Source organism: Talpa occidentalis, unplaced genomic scaffold (assembly GCF_014898055.3).
Source record: "Talpa occidentalis isolate TD23 unplaced genomic scaffold, MPIMG_talOcc4v2.1 talOcc4.8, whole genome shotgun sequence".
NCBI classification, from domain to species: Eukaryota; Metazoa; Chordata; class Mammalia; order Eulipotyphla; family Talpidae; genus Talpa; species Talpa occidentalis.
Window position 1 is genome coordinate 109,553,276 of NW_023605194.1, and position 24,855 is coordinate 109,578,130.

The following is a 24,855-nucleotide window of genomic DNA, read 5'->3' on the forward strand; positions in this document are numbered from 1 at the left end:
GCTTCCCGAAAGGCAAAGTTTTGATCCCCAATAAATGCTCTTTGTTTTAAACGAACATTAAGTGGTTATTATAATCTCTAGCAAGTGGTGTGAATTTGAGGATCACAAACATGAAATCGCTCCTCACGTACTCCGGGTCCCCACCCCATCTTCTTCCTTCATGGCCATTCTGGAAGGTCTCATGGTTTTCAGGCCACTTTGGTTATAAAACTAGTCATATATTTAGGAATTAGGACTAATTCTTTTGGCATTAAATAATCCAGGACAGTTTAGCCTAAAATCTCAAATTCCCTTCTATCTCAAACTCGGTCCAACTTGTGTTTTTACAGCAGAAAACTAGACTCTTTTTCTTTATATATATCTACACCTATGAGAAAACTTTAAGCATAGAGGCGGCTAGGCCAGAAAAGGGCATGGTCTGATGGAAGAAAAAAGAACAGTGCTAGGCCAGCATTTTGAAAGGTTTAGATAGAATGTCATAAAAGAAGACTTGGATGGGCTCCACGGTGTTCATATATTTGAAGAATCATAGGTGCTGGTTGCCTGGTGAACCAGCCCTGTGACCTGAGGGCTGGACTTCCTAGAAGAGGAGAGGCCTGGAAATAGAGGTTAATCTCCTATGGCCAATGATTTAATTAGCTGTACTTATATAATGAAAGCCTCCATCAGAATCCAAACGGATGGGATTTGGACAGTGTCTGGCTTGGAGCACCGAGAACATACCTTGCACTATGTGTCTCATCCATCTGGCTTTTCCTGAGTAACATCTTTTTAAAATAAACTAGAAATCTAGTAAATAAACTGGTTTGCCAAGTTCTGTGATCTGCTTTAACAAATTACTCCAAAATGAGGAGGGAGTCTTGGGAATCTCCAGTTTCTCACTGGTAGACCAGAAGTCCAAATGACAACCTGGCCTTTCATTTGGCATCTGAAGTGTGGACGAGGGCAGTTTCACTAGAGTGAGTCCTTAACCTGTAGGAGCTGATTTTCTCTCCAGGTAGATAGTGTCAGAATTGAATGACATTGTAGCACATGAGCTGATATTGGAGAATTGCTTGGTAGTTGGGGGGAAAACATTGGAGGAATCATCCACACTGTTTTGAAACTTGCTTTTTTGCCTAAAATATCTTAGCTTGCTCTCACACCAGTGTGTGTGTGTGTGTGTGTGTGTGTGTGTGTGTGTATATATACCCATCATCTTCTTTGTCTTCTCCTTTTTTTTTTTTTAATAGAGGCATATTTATTTATTTATTTGTTTGTTTGTTTATACATGCACTGGGTACAGTCAGAAGCGCGGGAGGGTGAGAGAATTCACCAGAGCCAGAGTGGGGAGCAGAGCAGGCAGAAGGACCGAAGTACACTGCTGAGGGGAGCAGCGGGCGGCAGGAGAGGTCTGCGCACCATGTGGGTCCTTCCTCAGGTGGCCGGGGAACAGCCGGGGATCGAACTGGCGCCGCAGAGGCCGCGGGCAGCTTCGCAACCCAGCACTCAACCGCTGCGCCACCGGGGAAGCCCTGTCTTCTCCTTTCTGATACTAAAGGAGACATGTACCCAGAACCATAACCAGCCATTTACAAATGATTGCCAGATCTCATTGCACAGGAAAACTGGGTGATAGTGTCAGAAGGTGAGTTCAAATCCAGCACCACTGTCAGAGAAACCATAAGTTGGCCCATTGCCTTCATTGCTCTCATAAAGTGCAGAACACAGTCATCCAATGAAATATATCACTTCTGTTTGGGTATAAGAAGAGAACTGGTGGCGGAGAGGATGGCAATTTGATCTGAGGAGTAGTTGATACTGATTTTATTTTGACTTCTGAGTCTTTTTACTTCTAGGAATGCAAATTTTAAAATGCTGGGCAAAACCATCAGTTACCTAGTATGAAGTTGGTAAGAGACACAGGAAAGAAATGAATTTGAAAGAGAGGAGCACCCAGGAAGAGACATCATTCCTTTACCAAAAAGAAAGACTGGCCCCATTTTAAATACAAAATAGGGTCTAGAAATACACTTGGTTGGTGGGAAGTGCATTTTGTAGAAAGAAAGGCAGAGCCGTTGTTCTCACCACATCTCTTTTATTGACACTGCTTTTCTCTATACAGTAAACCTTTTCCTGAATCATCCATATTGGAATTCCAGGAAGATGTCTTAAATATGTTGCTATAGTTTGCAGTTGTCAACTGTAATGTTTTATTTAGCTCAATCTTTTTTTTTTCCACTGCTCCCTGTACAACACAGAACACCATATGCCATTGTCCCTGTCAGGAAGCAAAGGTTTCCCTGCTCTGTGCCTGTGTCGATGTTTATGCCACAGAGAATCTGTGGTCCGGTGCCATCTTTTATTGATAGGGCCAGCAAAGGAGAAATCTAATGAAATTATCAAAGCTTTGAATTAATTATGAACTTGAATAGGAGAGCTAAGCTCTCTGGAGCCAAGGATCTCATTACCCATGCACTCTCATTGCATCCTCTTCTGGAGCAGAAGGCATTTTCAGCTACAGTTCTTAGCTTGGCTTTGGACTTTATTCAAACTCGCTAAACTGACATCCTCTTTTTACTGCGATGTGGATGCTAATGTCCATGATGATTAATTTAATTTTGCTCTGGATCTACAGGAGATGTCAATAGGTTTCTCTACCCCCTCCTTTTTTTGCCTTTTATTATTTTTTTTTTCATCAAATTGGATGCTATGCAAGTTTTTGTCCTTTTTGGGTAATATAGAAGCTTTCAAGATTCGGGTATAGTTTCATGGAATATAGTGATTGAGTTAAAAGTTAAGAGCTATATTATATCTACAGTGTATTTCCTGGATATTTCGGTAAGCACAAAGTCAAATATTTCTTCTTTGAATGTTGAACACCAAATGGAAGTTTCTCTTGCTTGTTTCTACTTTAGAGTAATGTTATGGCAGTAACTTCCATAATCTTAACATCTTTGTTCCTAATGTGTGTTGTTTGAGAACCACAGTTCTCACCTTGTGCTGTGACTTATAGCACTTATGCTTCCTGATAGAGAGTAGTTAATGCTTGCTTTACAATTCTGATTTCCCTTTTCCCAGTAATGTGAATTTGTTTTGATGAATAAATTAACCTGATTGTTTTAAGTCTAGTAGCAAAATCAATAACAGCAGGTTTCTATTTACTGTTGGTGATGGTTCTTTGATGCTATCATATAGGTGCAAAGCATCTCATGGCAAGCCTTTTCTGCTTGCTTTTGAGACCCATTATTTATGAATTCCTAAGCAGCAGCTCATCTGTCTTAGTAAACTACAGGCCACTGGCAGTTTTTGTAAGCAGTGACTAACTTTGCTTTATAGAGTCACTGTTTAAAGGTTTTGAATAGTGGGGGATGGGAGGATGAGAATCTTTGCTTTTTCTTTTCTCATTTACTTTCAATGAGTTGTTTTTCCCCATTTATTTTCTCTCTAGGCAGCTGCAATATTTAATTCAGCCTTTGGAAGTTTTTTGGTAAGTAAACATAGTTCAAAACTTATCTGTTATAACTTTTGTTGTGATATTTGTCTGAAAGACATAATGACAATTGGATTTATTTTACTGTTTGTTTAAATATAGAAGTTCTTGAATTTTTTCATGTGTCCATCATTCATGCACTGAAGAAAATTAGTTATTAAATAAAGGAAATGTCCTCTTGTAATATAATTTGGAGGCTTGGGTTTAATATTTCATTTATTGGATTCAAAGAATCCATTAAAATACTGCATGTCTTCTTATAGAGATTATGTCAATGTATTGATCATCAAATGAGGTCCTTAGATTATTATTATTATATATCACAGGGCTCAGGATTTTGATAAGGGAAACATGACCCAGCTGGTCGGAAAGGGAATGCTAATTTACTTGTTGACATGTCATTTATTTTGTACATTTCACTGTCAAAGAAGCTACTGTCTTGGACATTGTGAAGAATTCTATGTGAAAAAATTTGGAATGAGGAAATAACTAATGAGTAATTTGCAAGAAAATTTAATGCTTTTTTGAGATATCAACTATAAATTGTTTATAATAAGATTAAAAATTGGTTCCCTTCCCTAAGTGGAAACAATATGATTAGAAGGAAAGTACTATTTTAGCATTTTGAATAATATTTAAATATACAATGTAATAAACATTTGATTATATTATAAAAGAATGAGAAAGAAATGGAGTTTTCCATTAATTGAATATTTTCATTTATACCCTAAACTTTGCTAAATTTATGACAATAAATCAGAATATTATGTTTTTAGGTGTGTAATTCATTAACAGATAATTAGTACAGTGATTTACAAATAATTAAGACTAAATCATTGTGATGTAAGCTAATTCATGAACATAGGTGAAATATCAATTACTTCTGTTTAAAGTGTTATTTGTGTTGTATGTATTCAAATGTAGTTGAAGCTTTTAAACATGTTATATATGTTAAATCTGCATAATAGTATATAGTTTTTAATGTCCTATTGTTAAAGAGGTTTTAATAATGCAGCTTCTGCAAAATATATCCTTAGTTTATCTTATTTTTAAAAGAACAGTATTACTCCTAATGTTGTATCATCATTGAGTTTTAGAAGAGAGGTTATAGAGTACAATGAAAATGACCTCTTGAGTTACTCATTTTAGACTCAGTAGTAGGTCTTTGTTTAGAGGTCTTTATTTCAGGTGTCCAAGCATTATTTTCTATATGTTGTCATAATCGACAGAATAACACCTGTGAAATATGATCTTATTAGGAGCCAATTTCTTGGTTGGTTTAGAATCATACATATCTACTATCAAAGTATAGTTTACTGAGTTGGCTCTCTTACCCTTTAAAATATGTAGGGTAATTCAGAAAATAAGGTTCAGGTAATTTTCTGAATAACTGGCAAAATATGTCTCTTAATTGATTGATAAGTTTACTAAGTATGATTTGAGCTTTGCATTGACTGTATGAACATGAACATATCATGACTTTTGTTCTTCCAGGCCCAACTCTTTGATAAGATCAGGTGAAATAAAACTTGTCCTAGGGTTTTTTTTAGGATTTTTATTATGCTCTTCCACTTGTAAGAAGTTGCACACTCTTGATCCTTAGTTTTCTCCTTTTTTCCTTTCCATAATTTCTTAAGTGAGTTAATCACCCACAAGTTTGTATTGGTCTCATGCCATACAGAGGTAGTTTTCTAGTCAATGGGAGAGGGCAAAGAAAGATGGCATGGCTTGTTCTACTAAATTCTAAGTGGAAATGACACATAGGAAAACAAATGCAATGTAATAGTTAACAATTCAATCAAAAGATGTAACTAGATGATATGTGATGTCAAATGGCACAGGAAATACGCATTCTGAATTCAAAGGTGGATAGATGCAATTTCATGGCGTGGGGCTTTGAAGTATGATAGAGCTTAAGGAGTAGAGAAGAGAGGAGGGGAATGGCTTGAGGAACGGCAGTGAGGCAGAAGTGTCTTTTTTCATGTTTCATTCCCCTCCTTTATATTTCCCCAAATTGAAAATTACCACAGAGGGTTTGAGAATGAAATGTTTGATTAGAGATGTTTTGCCCTATTGTAATAAGAGAAATAATTCTATTTTTTCTCCTCTTCACTGTAGTTACAACAAATCTTGGATTATGAAATGTGTATAAGTTTGAACTAAGTCAGTTAGAATTAGGTTCAGCTTATTTAATAGAAAAAAACCCCACTACATTATAGTGACTTACACAAGACAAAGATTTTTCTCCTCTACTTTGTAAAATCTGGTAGAAGGCTAATCAGGTGTAGGATAGTGACTTCATGGTCTCAGTGTTCACCAAGAATCTGATCTTTGTCCACCACCCTCGGTACTGTAGATCTTCCTTCCTTAAGCTTGTCTGATGGTACAAGATAGCTGCTGGAGCTCCAGCCTAAAAGATATCTGGATAGCAAAGCCTTCACCTTGGGGAAAGACCAAAGAACTCACCTAACAGCTAAGTCTCTTTTCTTTAAACAACCTTCCTGGAATTTCCAACACCATGCTTACAGTAATAGCTTACAGAACTTAGTCATAGGATGACACCTAACCGCTGGAGAGATTGGGATGTGTGGCAATTTGTTAAGAGTTAATGATTGGATTTCTGTTACCAAGGAAGAAGAGAATGGGTATTGAGAGGTAGCTAGCACTTTCTGTGTATGAGCAGTGTGTGGCAGTTGTCAAGAATTCAGAGAGATTAATCGCAGTCGAATGCTACGAAAAGCCTCAAGGGAGAAGTAGTATTTGAGTTGGACTTGGGAAGAAGTCTTCTTTTAAAGGGAGGAAAATTCCAAATGATAGCTTTTGTGAGTTTTTTGGTTATTCTTAAAGGGGAATTGTTACTAGTCTTTTGAGGAAAATTTCTATATAATTGGAAAATACTTACCAATCTTTAAAATTCAGGGTTATGGGAAGTAGCACAGTTTCTGGAGTCACACTATTTGCAGTTGAGTCCTTACTTGACGGAATGCTAACCTACCCATATGACCTTCCCTATATATAAAATGGGATAATGACAGTTGTGGTGAGGATTAAACTATACAGTTGTGAGGATTAAACAGAATCATCTGTATAGAAAACTTGCATGACATGGGAGGAATAACCAATTGGGTTTTGCATAAACTCTCCCATGAATTTTTTTGGCATGACCCTGGCCATCCATAGAATGAAGGAACTGGTTATCTAAAGAGTTCTAAAATACACCAAGGTCCTCATTATTCACTGGTTATCAGGGGCTGTTTCTTTTGTCTTTACCTAATGGAATGCATAAAAGGTATTTATTTCAGATTACATTAAATTTTTGAATGAAAGGCTTTTATTAGAAGGATTTTTGAAGAAAGAACTCTGAGGGCATTCTTGTTGATTTTCAGACATCTGGGTATACCAAATAAAATTCCTTACATATTTATAGTGAGTTTAATAATGTCCCAGGTCTAATTAAAACACAGTGTTTTTAAGAACTAATTGTTACAGAAAACTGGTTTGTTTTTTTTTAATGTAGCTAGGCTGGTAATAACCAATGATAGATGAATTCAATTTACATAAATTTCAGACCAAGAGAATATTTTAAAATCATGCCACAGAGGATTGCTTTAAGTTAAAAAGTTAATGTCATTATCTCCTTCTCTCATTTAAATTGTTCGGTTTACAATAATTGTGAAACATAATAAGTGTTCTGAGATTTCCCGCTCCATGAGATTTTAATAAAATTTGATAGTCAACCTAAATAACTAAAATGTTATTCACAGACGTATATTTTCCTATGTAAAGTCATGTATTTCAAGTGTAAACATCTCGTGTTGCCTCTTCATCAAAAGAATTATTTAATAATTAGATATTGACAACTTTTTGAAAAATTCTTTTTCTAATTTAGAAAGATCCAACTGTGCTGAAAAACCACTTTGACACCCCCCACCCCCAATTTGTTAGATTTTAGCATTGTAGATTTAGAGGCTATTTTCAGTATTTCCATGCTTGAAGAATTATAGGTGAAGGTTTAAAAGGAAAAGATAGAACTTTTTCTTTTTAGACTCCTAGGCCTATTTTTTTTTTGTTTTATTGGTAATTTGTGATCTTACAGGGAAATGATAGTAGGTGACACAGTTGATCACACCACAGTGAGTTCCCAGTCACTGTGTCACACAGCATTACAGCAATCATGGCAACGTAAATGCAAGAACTTCGAGAAAGCAGCAGAAAGTTATAAGCAAAGTTAAGTTAGCTTTGAAAATGCACAGCGCATTGTGTACAAAAGCTAGGAGAGTCTGTTCATTCTCTCTGTGTCTTCATTTAATGTATCAAAAATGGATTTCTTTCATATAATTCTTTTCTAAAATAGTCATTGCTTAGTTGCTGGGACTACTAAAATTAATAATTTTGTTTCTTTTTATGCACTGGGTTAAAAGGCAACCCAGTGCCTTGAGTTGAAGAACTACTCAGCACATAACAATTTACCCAGGGCCTCCCCGGTGGCACAGTGGTTGAGTGATGGGCTGCAAAGCTGCCCGCAGCCTCTGCAGCTCTGTTTTGATCCCCGGCCACCGGCGAGGGTCCCACAAGGCGCCAGACCTCTCCTGCCGCCCACTGCTCCCCTCAGCAGTGTGCTTCGTCAGTCTGCCTGTTCTGCTTCCCACTCTGGCTCTGGTGAATTCTCTCACCCTCCCGCGCTTCTGACTGTACCCAGTGCTTGTATAAATAAATAAATGAAATCTTAAAAAAAAAAGAATTTTATAAAAAACAAAAAACAAACAAAACACAAAAAAAACAATTTACCCAACTATTGTTCTTGCTTCTTTGTTTCGCTAGGTCCGCCATTACAACCCAGCTTTGTAGGATGAGTTGAATAGTTAACAGACTCTGTTGTAGTTGCTGAAAGAAAAGAAATCTCAAATACAAATGCCACATCTTATAACTTGGGTTGTATGCTATATATTTGTCACCATCTCTTATTTTTCCTTTCTTGTACAAAAATATGCTCAGTCCAGCTTGGAATGGTCAGAATGGAAACACATTAAGTTTGTTGTTTGTTGGTTGCTGGGCAGCACTGCTTTTTAAAAATCAGAGCAGGATCTCAGGTATTAATGAAGAGGGTCAAGGATATTCCAGACTCAACTGTTAATCTGGTTTTCCTTTTTCCTAAATCTAGGATGTCAATTTGTAACTTAATTCATGTTTATGGAATACTAATTTTGTGTAATACTAAAATTAGGTTGATTTTTTTTTTCTTAATTTGCTTAAAGTCTTAAACCCAGATTATTCAGTCGAGATCACGGTTTTTCTCCTGAGAGTTCAAGACTTGTTTATAAAATAGATTTTTATTTTCATGAAGTTGACTTATTGGAACTAACAAGCAACTGAATCTTTAAGCAGCTTTCAGTACCAATAATTAAGCAAAACTCACACCTTAAATTTAAATTTATTTTCAAGCAAATCTTTATGTCCACACTGTAAATGAAAAAGTCTCCTCTTGAACTGAAACAAAATAAAATTGGGAAAGAGCTAGTATTCAGCTTCAGAAAAGCTGCTGTCTGCCCAAGGCTCTGGGTCTGGCCTCTGCCCCACTTTTGACAAAAAGGCAGCATCGGTACCGAGCCAGGAACTCTCCCGACTGCAGTCCAGAGGATGAAGAGGTTTCTTGGAGGAGAATAAGTTACCCGCTCGCTCTCTGTCCTTTGCGTCCCTTTGTCACCTTGCTGTGACATTCACTTTTGGGCAGCACTGTCTTACACTTGGGGAAGCCCTGTCCCCAAGGTCATTCCCCAAACACTTCTTCCGTGAGGTACATCCAAACTACCTGGAGGAGTGACACAAGGAGACCCTCCAGCTCAGGGACTCTGGCCACCTGCACATGGTCCTGCTCTTTCATTAGAGCATTTTGTGTACACATCACTTGTGCAGAAGAGCAGGATGTGTGTGCACCGAACATGTTTATCAGGTTAAAAATACGCTCTGGTGCGTAAGGAAAGCCCTGCAGTAGCTGCCTCTGGATTTGGTTCTAAGCAAACTCATATCTGAAGTATAGTCATGGGAATAAAAATGGTCTTTGTTACTTAATAAAAATGTATAGAATCCTTACCTACTCCGCTTGGGCAGCATGATGCTCTGCACAGTCTGACGGGACTTGTGTAGCAAGTAAATGCATTAGTCACAGTGACCATTTTTCTTGCAAATTTGTGACATAGATTTAATTATAGGAATGACCAGCAACTTACAAATCTAATTTTGGTGGAGGCTGAGGCCACTTTTTTTTTTTTTATTTTAATAATGATGGATTTTTTTAAAGCAATGATTTCATTACTATTTAAAGAAATCTACTGGTGTAGAACTAGCCAATTGACTGAAGTTATTTTATTAGCCTTTAACAAATGCCATGTAGTTTCAATTTTTATTTTTATTAATTTTTAAAATGTCATCATCCCCAAACTGGAAAAGTACTTACTTGCTTCTGTACTCATTTAGGTAAAAATAAATAAATACAAATTTGGGAAGGAGCAGGGTATAAGAGGTCTCTTAAATATCATGAACCTAGTAGTTGGTTAAAACCAAGACTAATTTCCCTAATTTAAATTCAACCTACTGTGGAACTGCTTAGTTAATGGCCTTTAGGAGTTATCTATTAACTACTAATTGATGATAATGTGGTAGATCTCATTTCTCTGCTTTTATTTCTTCAAACTAAAAATTTACGATGATCAGTATATTAAGCTAACATTTGGGGGTGTGGGGATAACAGAGTGGTGAGCTGGGCAAATAAGTTTCCTGTCTTCATCTGCATGACAGATTCTTAAGGTGAGAGTATCAAGCCTTGTGGCATCTGTGGGAGGAGTTTAGTGATTTTCCATTATTAATATTCCTCATTGACTCCGACCCCACTGCCATATCAAAATAAATCTGGACTTGCAGAAAGAAGCAGAAGGGAAGCAGAGGACTGTATACACTACGGATTCTGCCAACCAAAGAGAAACTTCCCTTTAAATATTGACTTTTGTGAAGAAAGCAGTGTTAGACATCCAAAGGCCATTATGGACTCAGGTTTTCAAGTAAAAATTTAGTGCTCCTAAGAACAAGTCTGTGTTCTTGGAAATGGCAGATTGTAGTTGGATGAAAATTTGAAAATCAGAGAATTTTTTATTTTTTAGTCCTGATTCATTGCATGCTATTGTTTTGGCTTTCTAGCAAATTTGTGAAACATTTGTGGGCTTCCTACTATGTACCGGACTCTGAGATAGGTTCTAGAACTAAAATGCAAATAGGCTATTATGAGGTTCTTGACACATAAGAATTTAAGCTTCTTGGATTTAAATGACATTTTTCACATTGGATTTAAATGACATTTTTCACAGTGTGATTCCCCAGAAACCTGATTCTCTAAGTGGTGATAATTTGACCCCACAAAGTTTGAGGACTACTTGTGTTTCACTATAAAACTTCAAGTAAAGTAGATTATCATTTAAACAATCTTCCATTTTTATTGCAACTCCAAAGAAATCTGAATTTTATTTTAAGTTTGTGTCTAATCACTCGGGTGTTTTTAAAAAGCAGTTTAGTTTATCACATACTACATTTAGTTTGTAAGTATATCAAATGATTACTTAGGAAAGTGTCTTACCTTATATAACTTATTCTTTGGGAATATGGTGTTAAAAATTAAGATTTTAAATCTATTATCATTATACTATATGTTTACTATTGAAAACTATCAATAGGATCAAGTAGATAATATTACTATTGACATCTTGGTGTATGTACTTGTGTAGCACATAGTTACAAAAATGTTATTACTTTCTATAAACAATTTTATTTTCTGCTTTTTCCTTTTTATCAGCATATGTGAACATTTCCCTATGTTCTTATTGCTACTGTCAACTTGATTTTGCTTTATATGATATATAATAAATGAATGGTGTTCTTTTGGAGGGAGTATTGGTTTTTATTAAGTTCATTTCCCATTGGTAGACCTGTGGGTTGCTTGTATTCCTTTATAATTATAAAATATCTGCCACAATTTTTTTTTGCATAAATATTTGTGATTCTCCCTTTTAATTATCTTTAGCAAAAATTCCTAAATGAGGAATAACAGATTAGAATGTTATAAACTTTTAAAAATTTCTGATACTGCTGAATTACTCTCCAGAAATTTTGAACCAGATTATCATCCTATAATATACATATACAGAAATATTAATATGAATTTTCCTCATCTATTCTAGATAATTTAATTTTTTGATTGAGAAGTTGATCTTTTATTTTGTTATATTGACTATTGAGACTCTTCTATTATAAATTATTTGTTCCTATCCTTAGCTAATTTCCTTTATTAGAATGCTTATTGTGGTGTGAAAGTGTTCTTTATAAATATCTTGAGGACATGAATACTTTGTCACATGTGTTGCAAATATTTCCCTATGTATTTATATTTAACCTTATTTTTTAGTGAATGAGATGGATTGATTTTTGGTGAACTGAAATTTAAAATTATTTTAAGTCAGGTTTATTAAGGTATACTTTTTTATACAGAAAAATTAACCCTTTTTGGATGTATAATTCTGTGAGATTTTTCAAATATACATGCAGTCATGTAACAACCTAACTCAAGATAAAGTATATTGCTTTCTCCTCAGAAAGTTCCTTCATTCCCCTTTGTAGTCTGTCTCTTTCCCCATCTCCAGACATTAGCAACCACTGAATTTTTTGTGGTCCCTATACCTTTCCCTTTTCCAGAAGGGCCTATGAATGGAATCACACAGTATGTAGTCTTCGAGTCTGGCTTCTTTCACTTGTATGCTTTTGTGATTCATCTGTGTTACTGTATGTGTTTATCAGTACCCCATTCCTTTTTATTGCTAAGTAGTATTACATTATCAAATACCAGCTAAGGAACTTTGGGCTGCTTCCTTTGGGCAATTATGAATAAAACCTTTATGAGTATCTGTGTATAGGTTTTTTTTTTAAGACATACGTTTTCATTTCTTTGGGGGAAACCTAGGATTACAATTGCTAAGTGATGTGGGTATGTATCTGTCTAACATTATGTGAAATCACTAAACAGTTTTCCAAGGTATAAAATGTACCATTTTACATCCCTGCCAGGTTGCATAAAAAATCCAGTTTGCTTCACATCATGGTCAGCTTTTGGTATTACAGTACTTTTAAGTTTAGCCATTCTAATAGGTGTATAGCAGTATGTCATCATAGCTTTAATTTGTATTTCCCTAATGGGTGATGATGTTGGATATATTTTTAATGTGCTTATTTGTTATCTGTATATCTGCATTAGTGGAATCTCCAAATATTTTGCCCATTTTTTAAAAAAATGAGGTTATCTGTTTTCTTATAATTGCATCGTGATTTTTAAAATATATTTTGGACACCCCATTTACCAGATACATATTTTGCAGATGTTTTTATCAGTCTGTGCGTTGTCTTTTTACTTTCTTAACAGTATCTTCAAAGAGCAGATTATAAATTTTTATGAAATCCAATTCATCTATTTTTTTCTTTTATGACTTTTTTGTATTCTATCAAAGCAATCTTGTTTAACCCAATGTCACAAGGATTTTTCTCCTATGTCTTTTCTTCTAGAAGGTTTGTAATTGTTTGTAATATTTAGGTGTATGATCCACTTTTTTAAAGTTTAAAATTTCTTACTGTGGTATAATTTACACACAATAAAATTAAAAACTTGATGGTAAAATAGTTTTATTTGGTTGAGTTTTAAAAATTGTTGCTGTGTACCCAAATTTGAAACAATATGTAAAGTATTTCTATCACCCAAGAAATTTCCCTTGTGCCTTTTTCTAATCAACACCCTCTTTTCAAGTGACACTTTATGATTTCCATCAACATAGGTTAATTTTGTTTGCTTCTGAACTGCATATAATGAGATCATATTGTATGAATTCTTTCTTTTCTGGCTTCCTTTTTTCAGTATAATACTTTTTAAGATCTATCCCTGTTACTGGGTATATCCATAGTTTGTTGACTTTTATTACTTTTATTCTATTTTTCCATCTTGGTGTTAATGGACATTTGGGTAGTTTCCAGTTTTAAACTATTAAGAATAAGGCTACTGTGTATTTGCTTATGGTCTATTTCCATTTGGACGTAATGTTTGTATATGGTATCATGCATGAGTTGTGATCGCTTACTTTGCGTATGGTTGTAGAAGTTTAAATTTTTATATCTGTCAAATGTTTCCTTCTTTTCCCTCATGGTTTTTTCTATATCTTTGATTCTTATAAGCCCTTCCCTAATCACAATGTCAGATAAATTTTTCACATGTATTTTATTTTAGTTTTATTGTCAAAACGCATATGTAATGCATGTTAAAAAGTCCATTATATGGGAATTCAGTTTGTACAACTAACAGTTTGAAAGTACTTCATTTGATTATGGTATCATAGGGTGAAGAATGAATTTCTCTTGTTGCTATCCCTACTGGATTGGGATTTTTTTCCCCCATTTAAGTCCAGCTCCATAGTACTAATCTCATAGTTACATAATGACATATATGCTTGTCCCTGAACTAATTAGATCAGTATTCATGACTGTTAAAAATTGTTTCTCTATCTTAGGATATTACACATGACATTAATGCAATTACTTAAGATAAAATTATTTGTTTGAAGTGTAAAATGGAGACAAGCATAGAAGAATGAAAATTGTAGAAACCTCCTTTTGCTCACTCTCAATTTAATTTGCAAATATTCACCCAACTTTATGGTAAAATGTTTTTATTTGGGGCATTATGTAGAAAAGTGAATTGCTCTCTTAGTAACAGGGTCTCAGATAATAGAGACCTTTAAGAAATAAAATTTATAATTTTGAAAAGCTTGCTCACTTTGATTTTAACTTTTATAATTGAACAGATGCCTCTGGCCAGGAGGGGGAAATCTCAGGATGTGAGTGTGGTATCTTGGAAATGGAAATCAAGCATTATAGATCTCCAGGCTCATGATGAGAACACTGATTCATATTTCACAAGCTCAGTGGTGGTTATACTCTGAATTTACAGCTTTTACATGTTCTTTCTCTTTTGCTAGAATCATCTACTATTTCCATTCCTTGGGAAGCTTTTTCTGTAATGTTTCTAATAGTAGAGTAAATAAATTAAAAATCGCCACTGATTTTTATTCCTTATTATGTTAAAGTCATTTTAGATTGTGAACTTTTAAGTCTCAATAAGACACATGCTAAAAGAAATTTGTATTGCTATTTATATTCAGCATTGATTTAGAATGGGGGTGGAAGCTCATTTTCACATCTAAATTTGATATGGGATAATTTGTAAGATTTTTTCCTTATAATAACTGCTGTGACTAGATTAGCAGATTTATTATTGTAATACAGATTACCATCCCATAAGCCATTATTGAAATAATCTGTTTTAAATATCAAAAAGTTTTCTATGAAAAATTGCTGTGTGATTACTCTGTACATTTAAAGAGCTGAAGAGTCATAAGTAAGAGGCTCTTAAGAAGTAAGTGCTGGGCCTCCCCGGTGGCGCAGCGGTTGAGCGCTGGGCTGCAAAGTTGCCCGCAGCCTCTGCAGCGCCAGTTCGATCCCTGGCCACCGGGCGAGGGTCCCACATGGCGCGCAGCCCTCTCTTGCTGCCCGCTGCTCCCCTCAGCAGTGTTTTCAGTCCTTCTGCCTGTTTTGCTCCCCACCCTGGCTCTGGTAAATTCTCTCACCCTCCTGTGCTTCTGACTGTACCCAGTACTTGTATAAATAAATAAATAAATCTTTAAAAAAAAAAAAAGGAAATTAAAAAAAAAGGAAGTGCCATTACATGACACTGTGGACAGTCTTTAGCCTTAGAGAAAAGTGTTTCATCATTAATGCTTATCCTTTAACAACTTGGAATATGTATAATATAATTAAATTAACAAATGAGAGCTAAGTTTCTAGCAACATCATAAATGAAACTGTCTCGTAGCCAAGAGAAGAGGTAAAAATAAAAGTTAGCCTGAAGAATAGAAGAACCAATTTAAAGGTATATGAAAACTAGGCCAAATCCATATCTGAGGCTCAGGAGAAGTACTTGGAAGATAGATATGAGTAAGAAAAGGAAGAGAAAGGAAAAGAAAAGGAAAAAAGCCAACATGATTATGAGAATGTTGGACTTGTAATATTGGCTAGCAAATGCCAGCCTGTGTAGTTCCTTCTTTCAAGCATCAAGTGGCCTCTACGGTGGCCTTTGGCAGGTTCATCATGCAGAATTTTGCTTTGTCTTTCATCATAGCACTTCTCAGAGGTTAAAGTTGGTTAAATGAGATATTGAAAAGAATAAAAATTTAAGTTGGGCTGAAGGAACTTTGAAGAGTGGTATATCTCTATATGATGGAGGATAGAATTTTAGAATATTCGAAGTGATGGGAACCTTAATCAGACATGATTTTTTATTTTTATTTATTTATTTAAATAGTTTTCTAAATGCAGGAATCCTCCTTTTTTTAAAGATTTATTTATTTATTTATACAAGCACTGGGTCCAGTCAGAAGTGCGGGAGGGTGAGAGAATTCACCAGAGCCAGAGCGGGGAACAGAACAGGCAGACTGACGAAGTACACTGCTGAGGGGAGCAGTGGGAGCAGCAGGAGAGGTCTGCGTTCCATGTGGGACCCTCACTCTGTGGCCGGGCATCTAACCGGCGCTGCAGAGGCTGCGGGCAGCTTTGCAGCCCAGCGCTCAACCACTGCGCCACCAGGGGAGGCCCCTCAGACATGATTTTTTAAAGGGAAAACTGGTCCATTTTCTTAGGGTAACCTAAAAATTATATTTGTGCCCTCTGTATTTATTATAGCAGTCTAATAGTTATTCAGAATTCCAGATCACTAACAGCTGAGGTATAAAAATTTGGAGCAGGATGATTTTTCAATAATTAAAATCAATAATAGGAAAGGTCACTTCTGTTCGTCTATACATAGTGTATGTAAAATATACATATAGGTACAAATACATAAACACACAAGTATATATGACATAAATAAAGTTTATATGTAGATTTACTTGTTTTTCTCTTCATTTCCTTCTACAAACTGAAGTGGAAAAATTAGTAGAAATCATTAAAAAACAGAGAAATGTAGAGGTTTCTTGCCTTATGCCCTTTAATTCCCAGGTATTTTCCTTCAAAGATGGTTGACTCCTGATTCTATATCATTAAATGTCTGTAGAATTTTGGATCTATATATCATGTAGTTTCAAGCCAAACAATTGTTGAAGTCAAAAGGTTAAATTCTCAGCTCTAAAAAAGATTGAATATAAACTCCCACTAGTGCAGACAAGTGGTTTTAAAAAAAGGCTGATGTGTATAACAGTAGAAAACACCCAGATTAGGAAGTAAACTTCCTTTTGCAATAGAACACTATTGCTCTATTTTTGTATGAATTTTCCAGTTGTATTTGAAAAGTACCACGAAGAGCTCCCTATGGAACAATCTCAACAAACAATCCCTAGTGTTGATACAAATTTTCCATCGTGGCTATTTTTTTTCTAGGCTGTCATCAACCTGGTGCCATAATCACTAGGATTTTTAGCAACCAAAATATAAACTAGTGAAAATCTCAAAGAGTAGTATGTATCTCTGTCGTCATTTTCCTAGGTATATCCATAGTTGATTCCCTTTTGTTACTGAGTGGTAGTCCATTTTTCCATCTTGGTGTTAATGGACATTTGGGTAGTTTCCAGTTTTAAAATATTAAGAATAAGGCTACTGTGTACTTGCTTGTGGTCTGTTTCCATTTGGACTTAATGTTTGTATATGCTGCCATGCATGAGTTGTGATTCCTTACTTTGGGTTGGTTACTTTGCCTATGGTTGCTGGCCCTTCATTTTTATGTGAGAAATGTAAGTAGTGAGTCACCTAAAGAATATATTGTAATACGTGTTTTTAGAAAATATAAACAAACTGGAAGGAGAAGTTTTTCTCTTTGAAGAAAGAGAGAATGAATGCCACAGAATTCTTAAGGAAGTTTTTCTTCCTTTGCTGAAAATCACTCTTTGATACCTCAAAGACCTTCTTTTCTTAGCTTTAGTCATTTCTGGCATAATAGTAGCCCTGAGCAGAATCATTTCCAGCAGTAATATTTTTTTTTTTACATCTATTTGACTCATCTCACATTTTTAAGATATTGAGCCTCTCATCGCCAGATACACAGGTGGCGTATGCTTTGTAAATTTGCTCTAGTCTTGTTTCAGGAACCGATTCAGAAACATGTAACGGGGGTGGACTCACATTAGTCACACTCATTGACAGTGATGTGCAAAGCAGATTGCCAGTCATTCATTGGGAGCTGGAAAAATACAAGAAACTCTGAGACCCTTGGGTGGATGCATTCTCTCCTCATATGTAAATTCACATAAGAAAGTATTTTAAGAAGTTTACTTGGTGGGGATGGAATCAGAGGAAGGAGCGGTAGGGAAATATTGCCCAGGTCTGATTCTGTCAGTCGACTGTGAGCGGATGTGTCTGGCTCCGCCACAGGCCGCGTTGACCCTGGAAACAGAGAGGTCCTTCATTTGGACCAGAGATCTTCTTTCCCAGATGGTGCTTAGATAGGCATTGCTAATAGTTGCTTGTAGGTGCTTTCTCCCTCCTCCCAGTGCAGATGAACTAAAACGATCAGGAAAGGGAGTCCTGGAGGTTAGTAAAAGAACGACTTGAAAATTGAGTATAGCCCTGGAGGAGAAGATCAGCTTAACAGTGGATAGAGCCCAGCAAGCGCAGGGACCAGCTCTCTTAGGCTCCTTGTTCTCTCGCCATATAGGTTCACACAGACATTCGTGTACATATATATGCACAAGCATATATACCAATATATATGCGCACACATGTGCATAGATTAGATAGATTTCGATAGATATAGATGTAATGGTAGGTATAACGCTGGCATATAGTAGATGATCAATGTATTATGAATATTTGAATAGGTGGGCAGTTGTAGGCAAGGGACCTCCCTGAGCTGGGCAATAGCATCGCCTGTCTCGGGGTGCCTCTGCTTATCCTCAGCCAGCACCCTGACAGTCTGGGAGACGTGCTGGATGAGATCCCGCTTTTTGGGGGGCATAAGCTTCCATGCTTCCACGTTTTGTCTCCGAGGAAGGGGTCAGGTGATCTGTCCCGAGAGAATGTCCTCTGCTTTTCTTTTTGGAAACTTCTGATTCAGCCTCCACTTCTCTACTGCCTCTCCTCCCCATCCCATACATTTGGGGATATGTTCTGTGAGCTTACTTTTCTATTAATTATGCTTGCTTGAGTTTATTATGTTATAAACCTTATTTTCTTCTTAAAAATAATTTTGCCCTTTCTGACAGTTCTATGCGTTGATTATGGCTAGATGGTGAAGAGAGATTCAACTGGAATGGATGGACGATGGCTTCAAGTTTGAGTTCATAGTGATTTTGTTATAGGACAGGGAGAGGGTCAGCCCAAACCCTGCAAACCTGCCTATTCTACATGGGTTCTGCCATCCGCCGCATCAACACAAAACACATGAGACTAATGGGAAGGAACTTTAATTAAACTAGGAAACAACACAGGTAAGGCAAATAATCTAGTTTCTAGATGAAGCACCCAAAGTTACCCATCCCCTCGTGGGTAAAAGTCCATCCATATGGGAATGGCGCAGAGCAAAGCCCCAAAGCCTGCTAAAAGTCTAAAGCATCTTCCAGTGGGGACCCACAGAGAAGGGTCACAAACAACCGGACAAGTCCGGAAGGAAAAGAGCAAAATCAACATCAAGATAAAAGCTGCCATGGTCACCTCCCCACGGGTCTCACCCACATCTGTGTCACCCAGTCCACGACCAAAAGACAAGCACAGTTTCTTCACGTGTCTCTAGGCTCCATGTGCCTCCTCCAGGTCTCCTTCTGGCTCCATCCTGCTTCCTTCCTCAGTCTCTTCTGCAGCTTCTCCTCTTCCTGCTCAGCTCCACCCTCCCTTGGGTGGGGCAGGGAACCTCCCCCTTTCCTGGGGACCACCCTGTTACAATTTCAGTTTTCAAATTAAAATTCATTTTAATTAGTTAAAATTAAATTTTCACTTTTAAAATGAAAAGTGTAAAATAGTAGCACGGACAAAATTCTGTTCATCAAAGGAACAAATAAATAAAAGCCACTGATTCCCAGTTAAATTAGGACCAAAAATGCTCATAAATGTATAACTTAAAGTAAATTTAAAAAATCCTTGGCTTTCAAAATACCCCATCCTATTTCTCTTTTGAAAATAGCATGGTAGTTTAGCTCAGAAGCCCAAGCAGAGAGCCTGTTCTTTTATGATGCGAGGGAGTTAACATGTTAATGCTAAGTTGGGTTACTTGTATTCATCAAGAGTAAAAAAATCAGCCTTGTTTTAGCGCCTAATTTAAGCTGCACCAGACGTTCACATTGGAATTTTAAATGCTGCAGATGAGAGATTTCTATAGGAAGTGGAGCTCTAATGGCTAGGACCTACTCAGCCTCTAACACTCTCATAATTATTAGCCATGGGACCCTTGCTGTTAACATTGGACACTGTTTGAATGTTTTGTGATAATTTATAGGGTTGATTACTCCAGCCTCAAGTGGAACCTTAGGAAGAAGAGCAGCAAATGGTAAATCTTTGTGACGGTCCCCGGGGCAGCATTTTACTTTGAGGCTCTGAGTTATGTGGGTCTCAACCTCTTTTCTGTCCCTGGCCCTTCCTGTGGCTCATCGTCATCATCATCTGTTCAGATAATGTCTGTTCAGAAATCACCCGTCCCGGGGGAGGCGGGAGAGGGGAGAGTCCTGTTATAAGCACACTCGCTGCAAACCTTTCACCGAGCTGTCAAGGTGACAAATGTTTGTCCTTAAGGGAACACTGGAGGTTAAATCACCAGTGTTTCTCTCACTTATCTTCTTTCCCATACTACCCCAGCTCTTAGGCAAATTTATAGCTAAAAGAAGCTCAGAAAATTAGGCTACTCGTAACCTTATGGACCTTGTTCAGGGATGTTTTGTGCAAGCTCCAAGTCGTGACTATATTATGTATCGAGGTCTAAGTAATTCAAGTTTGCTACAAGTCATTCTACCAGTACCTTTTTATTTCAGGGCTTATTCAGGAGGGAAAGATTTGGGCAAGAAACATTTAAATTTTGAGAGATAGTGATGGCAGTTTACTAATAGCACTGAGACAAGGTGAGTGATGATTTATTTTCACATCAGCCTATCTGAAGGGCGTACACATCCTCTCATGGACAGACACCAAAAGCTGCAGAGTGGCCCTGGATTTCTTCCTCTGCTTTTGGTGCATTCCATTCCATCCTCCATACAGCAGAGAGAGTGATCCTGAAAGGTGTAATTGATCTTGTCATTTTTCTGCATAAAATCATTCAGTGTTTCTTGGGATAGATACCAAACCCCCTGGTACAGCTTCTCAGATCCTACATGATCTACCCCTTGCCTTCCTGCCCTACTGCACCCCATGCCACCTCTTCACCCACATGGCTGCTTCTGGTTTCTGATGGTTTCTTCACTCAGCAAATACTTCACTGAGTTTTAACTCAGTATCGAGGTGACAGAAAAGTACTAAAGAGACAAAAATGAGGGCGCTTGTATTCTAGTGAGGGAAATAACAAATCTATATATTTACAAATAAAATATGTAATATAGTAATTATGTAAAATATTAATTATATATGTTTACTTGCAAACTATTTTAACTACTATATGAATATATGCATATATTAATAGTGTGGAGAAGATGGAAAATAGGAGGATGATTGAGAGGAAACTAGAGGGACTATAGTTTTGTTTTTAAAGATTTATTTATTTATTTATACAAGAACTGGGGTACATGCCTGATGCGCGGGAGGGTGAGAGGATTCACCAAAGACAGAGTGGGGAGCAGAACAGGCAAACTGACGAAATACACTGCTGAGGGGAGCAGCGGGCCAAACAGGAGAGGTCTGCTTCGCCATGTGGGATTCTAGTGGGCGGCCGGCATGGAACCCGCACTGCAGAGGCTGCAGACAGCTTCACAGCACATCGCTCAACCGCCTGTGCCACCAGGGAGGCCCACTACAGTTATTTTAAGAGGTGATAGTAAGGGTTGGTCTCACTTAGAAACTTTGAGCAGAGCCATGAAGGAGATGAGGAAACAAACCCTGAGGATATTTGGGGAAGTAGTGCTCCATATAGAGAAAACCCAATGTGCAAAGCTTCTGTGCAGAGAAGTTGCCAGAATAGAGTATCTGATAGAGCTAAATGCAGACAGATAAAAGGGGCCAGGTTATGTATTAGGGCCTGGGGGTGGGGTGGGGCTATTGAAGGCCTTTGAGTTTGTATCCCAGTGAGAGGGCATTAGTGACTTGAGCTGCGAGCTGCTGTAATGAAATGCCATGGACAGAGTGGTTTAATAAAGGCTTACCGTTCACAGCTCAGGAGGCTGGAAAGCCCAAGAGCAAGGTGCCAGCTGATTTGGTTCCTGGTGGGAGATCTCTCCTGGCTTGTGACTTCCTTACCAGGTCCTCACATGGGAGCAGGGGGAGGAGGGGGAGGAAGATCTGGTGTCCCTTCTCTTCCATAACAAGACAATAGTCTTTTGGATTCAGACCTCTTTGTTCTGACCTCGTTTAAACTGAGTTTCTCTAAACAGAATCACATTGAGGGTTAAGGCTTCAACCTATGAATCTGGGGGAAACACAATTCAGTCCATTGCAGATGGGAAGACATTTGAGAGCTCTGAGTAGACCTGCGACATGATGTCGCTTAGTGACCAGGGGTTGCAGGACTAAGGACAGGAGCTGGGAGACCCATCGGCAAATGGGTGCTCTCAGCCAGCCAGAAAGTGATAGTGGTCAGGGCTGAGCATGGGGTGCTCAGCCCCCCTGATTGCTTGTATGTGTATAGCATCTTCTAGCCCAGTCTTTTACCTACGTTTTGCCATCCAGCGCCGCACTTCCTGTGAGGCAGGCGCAGTATTGTGAACTGAGACTTCCAGGGAGGCTAGTTCCAGAGCCAGGCTGCCAGGTTTGCGTTCCCTCACTGTGGCTGTGGTTCCTGAGAACAGCGGCTGTGCCCAGCTTGCATGATGTGCAAATGAAATGAAATACCCTGTGTTAAATATTGATTAGAGAGCTTGGCACATTAGTAAATAATACATATTAGATGTCATTGGCTTTGTCATTTAATAGATAAGGAAATTAAGAGTCAAAAAGGTCAATCTGTCCAAACTTATCCAGCTAGTAATGAGAAGAATCACAGCTAGAATTCAGTTGCACTATTTCTCGTATGCGCTACTTTCCTTTTTATCCTGTAGCTGGTTCCATTTTAAATCAGAGGAGAGTTCAAGTTGTAGAAAATAGTAAGTTTCCTTCTTTTCCAATAATCTGTCACTTGAACTCTTCAGTGCGCCTTCTGACTCACATTCTTTCCTTCTGATGGGTGTGTGTGTGTTCAGGAAGTCCAGTGTTTAGGTTCCCAAAATTGTCCAAAAGCTTGCGCTTCCTTTGTATTATTAAATGAATCCTTTTTGAGATATTGCTTAGTTTCTTTTTGTGGGTTTCTCAGTAGTTCACTGTTTCATTAGAATGACAGTATGGATTCTGGGCTTGTAAATAAAGACTTTAAGGAGGTATCTGCTCCCCCATCTGACTTTTTGCTTCTGTTTTTGCTTGTGCTTTGTACTGATGAGCAGTACGTAGATTCTTGTAGGAAGCCCAGGTCGAACATCCATACAGGCTCTTAGAAATTATTTTCTCAGTGAGTTTTGACTACCCATAAATTTGATATCAGGCCCTGGCCGAATTTTAGAGTTGGCTAGAAAAGTTGGGAACAAAGCCGTGGTGTTTCCTTCCCAGAGCACCTGGGCTCTCCAGGATCCCTGTACAGGAACTGTATTGAATGTTGTTATCTAGAAGCCTCCTTTACCAGTGCTGAATTATTGTTCCCCAGTGATGTCATGACTGATCCAGATTTCCAGGAATTCACAGCCTCCCCAGGGCCAAACCCGAGCAAGTTGCCGATTAGTTCCAGGATCTGACTGCTGGTGTGTTTGTCTCACCCTCCCTTCCAACCAAAGACCTAGCATCTGACCTCCCAACCCTCCATATATCCCGAATTTCGTTTCTGCAGTTCTCGAAGCCTCAAACTTCGCCTCCTCACTCCCTCGGTCCTTAAGAGTTTCCTTGCATAAATATCCTAAATTTTCTCCTTTTGTGTTTGACTGTGCTGGATTTGACCCTTAATCTGTAATAAGCATTTAAAGACTTTAGAAAATCCTTTCCTCTGAAAATCTCTTTCAAGACTTTCCCTCTCTAGGAACTCAACAAATTCCAACTTGACTGTCAAAATGGAATAATGACTTCAATAAGCTGTGTCACCTGCTCGCCATGAGAAACCTAGTGACTTCACCTGAATGGCCACAAGGAGTAGTTGGATACCAAAGATAAAGATAGAGTTGAATATGCTCATCATATTCTGAGTTTTTCTTTTCCTTTACAAGCAAGATAGCTTTATTTCATCCTGGCAGGTAAATTATAACTTATTAGTAGCAGAGACCTGTAGGAAGGAGTGTCAAGCAGAGGGTGAAAGATGGCAAACTGAGAGCAAGAGACAAAACCATCCAGCGTGAGTATCTCTGGACGCATTCCTCAGTTAGGGACACCTTCTCTGACCTACTTCACTAGCATGGGAGGGGACTGCTATATTATTTGGCAGGATATACACCCCAATTTTCCCGCAGCAATCTATAGCTGTAAAACATTAAAAAAATGATTATTACATTAGGTGAAACTTTTTGAACAATGTAGAAAAATAATATGTGCTTGAATGACTTAAAATACTTAGAATTGAGGTGTCTATGTGTCATAGTGGGGTGATCGTGGCTATCTTGAAAAAAATCAGCATACATAGAAAATACTACTCTGTAAGCATCTAGATTTATGAGGCTGTATTCCTTGCATATTCATATATTTTAAGTAAGTATAGAAATTTCAATGATCCTTCAAAATCCTTTCAGTTCAGTCTAGTAGAAAATTTCAAAATTCATTTTTCAAATGAATTATGAAAACTAAGACGTATTTACTCATTTCGGCTGTGTGCCTGGAACTAAGCTAGACGTCAGGAACAGAGTGGTGAGCGAGCCAGGCATTATCTTTGCCCAGGTGGAATTTACATGCAGATAGAGATGGGGACAATATATAAAATAATTACTTTTTTAAAAAAGATTATGTATGCATACAAGAACTGGGGTACAGGCCAGGGATGCGGGGGGGTGAGAGGATTCACCAGAGACAGAGTGGGGAACAGAGCAGGCAGACTGACTGAAATACACTGCTGAGGGGAGCAACGGGTGAGCCAGGAGAGATTCTGCTTTGCCATGTGGGCCACCTCTCTGGCCAGGGATTGAACT

The 24,855-nt window shown here is 37.6% G+C and overlaps 1 protein-coding gene across 3 annotated transcripts in view; it reads left to right on the forward strand.

The window, feature by feature from the left end:
• The window catches only part of SLC10A7 (solute carrier family 10 member 7), a 182,336-nt gene that overhangs the window by 48,983 nt on the left and 108,498 nt on the right, over nucleotides 1-24,855 (forward strand). For 2 of the 3 annotated variants that reach the window (XM_037497387.2, XM_037497388.2), the window contains exon 5: nucleotides 3,431-3,469. In XM_037497387.2, coding sequence (XP_037353284.1) covers nucleotides 3,431-3,469 — 39 coding nt within the window. Of the gene's footprint in view, nucleotides 1-3,430; nucleotides 3,470-14,355; nucleotides 14,520-24,855 lie in introns of those variants that run through there. The other variant, XM_037497389.1, reaches the window with a different exon arrangement.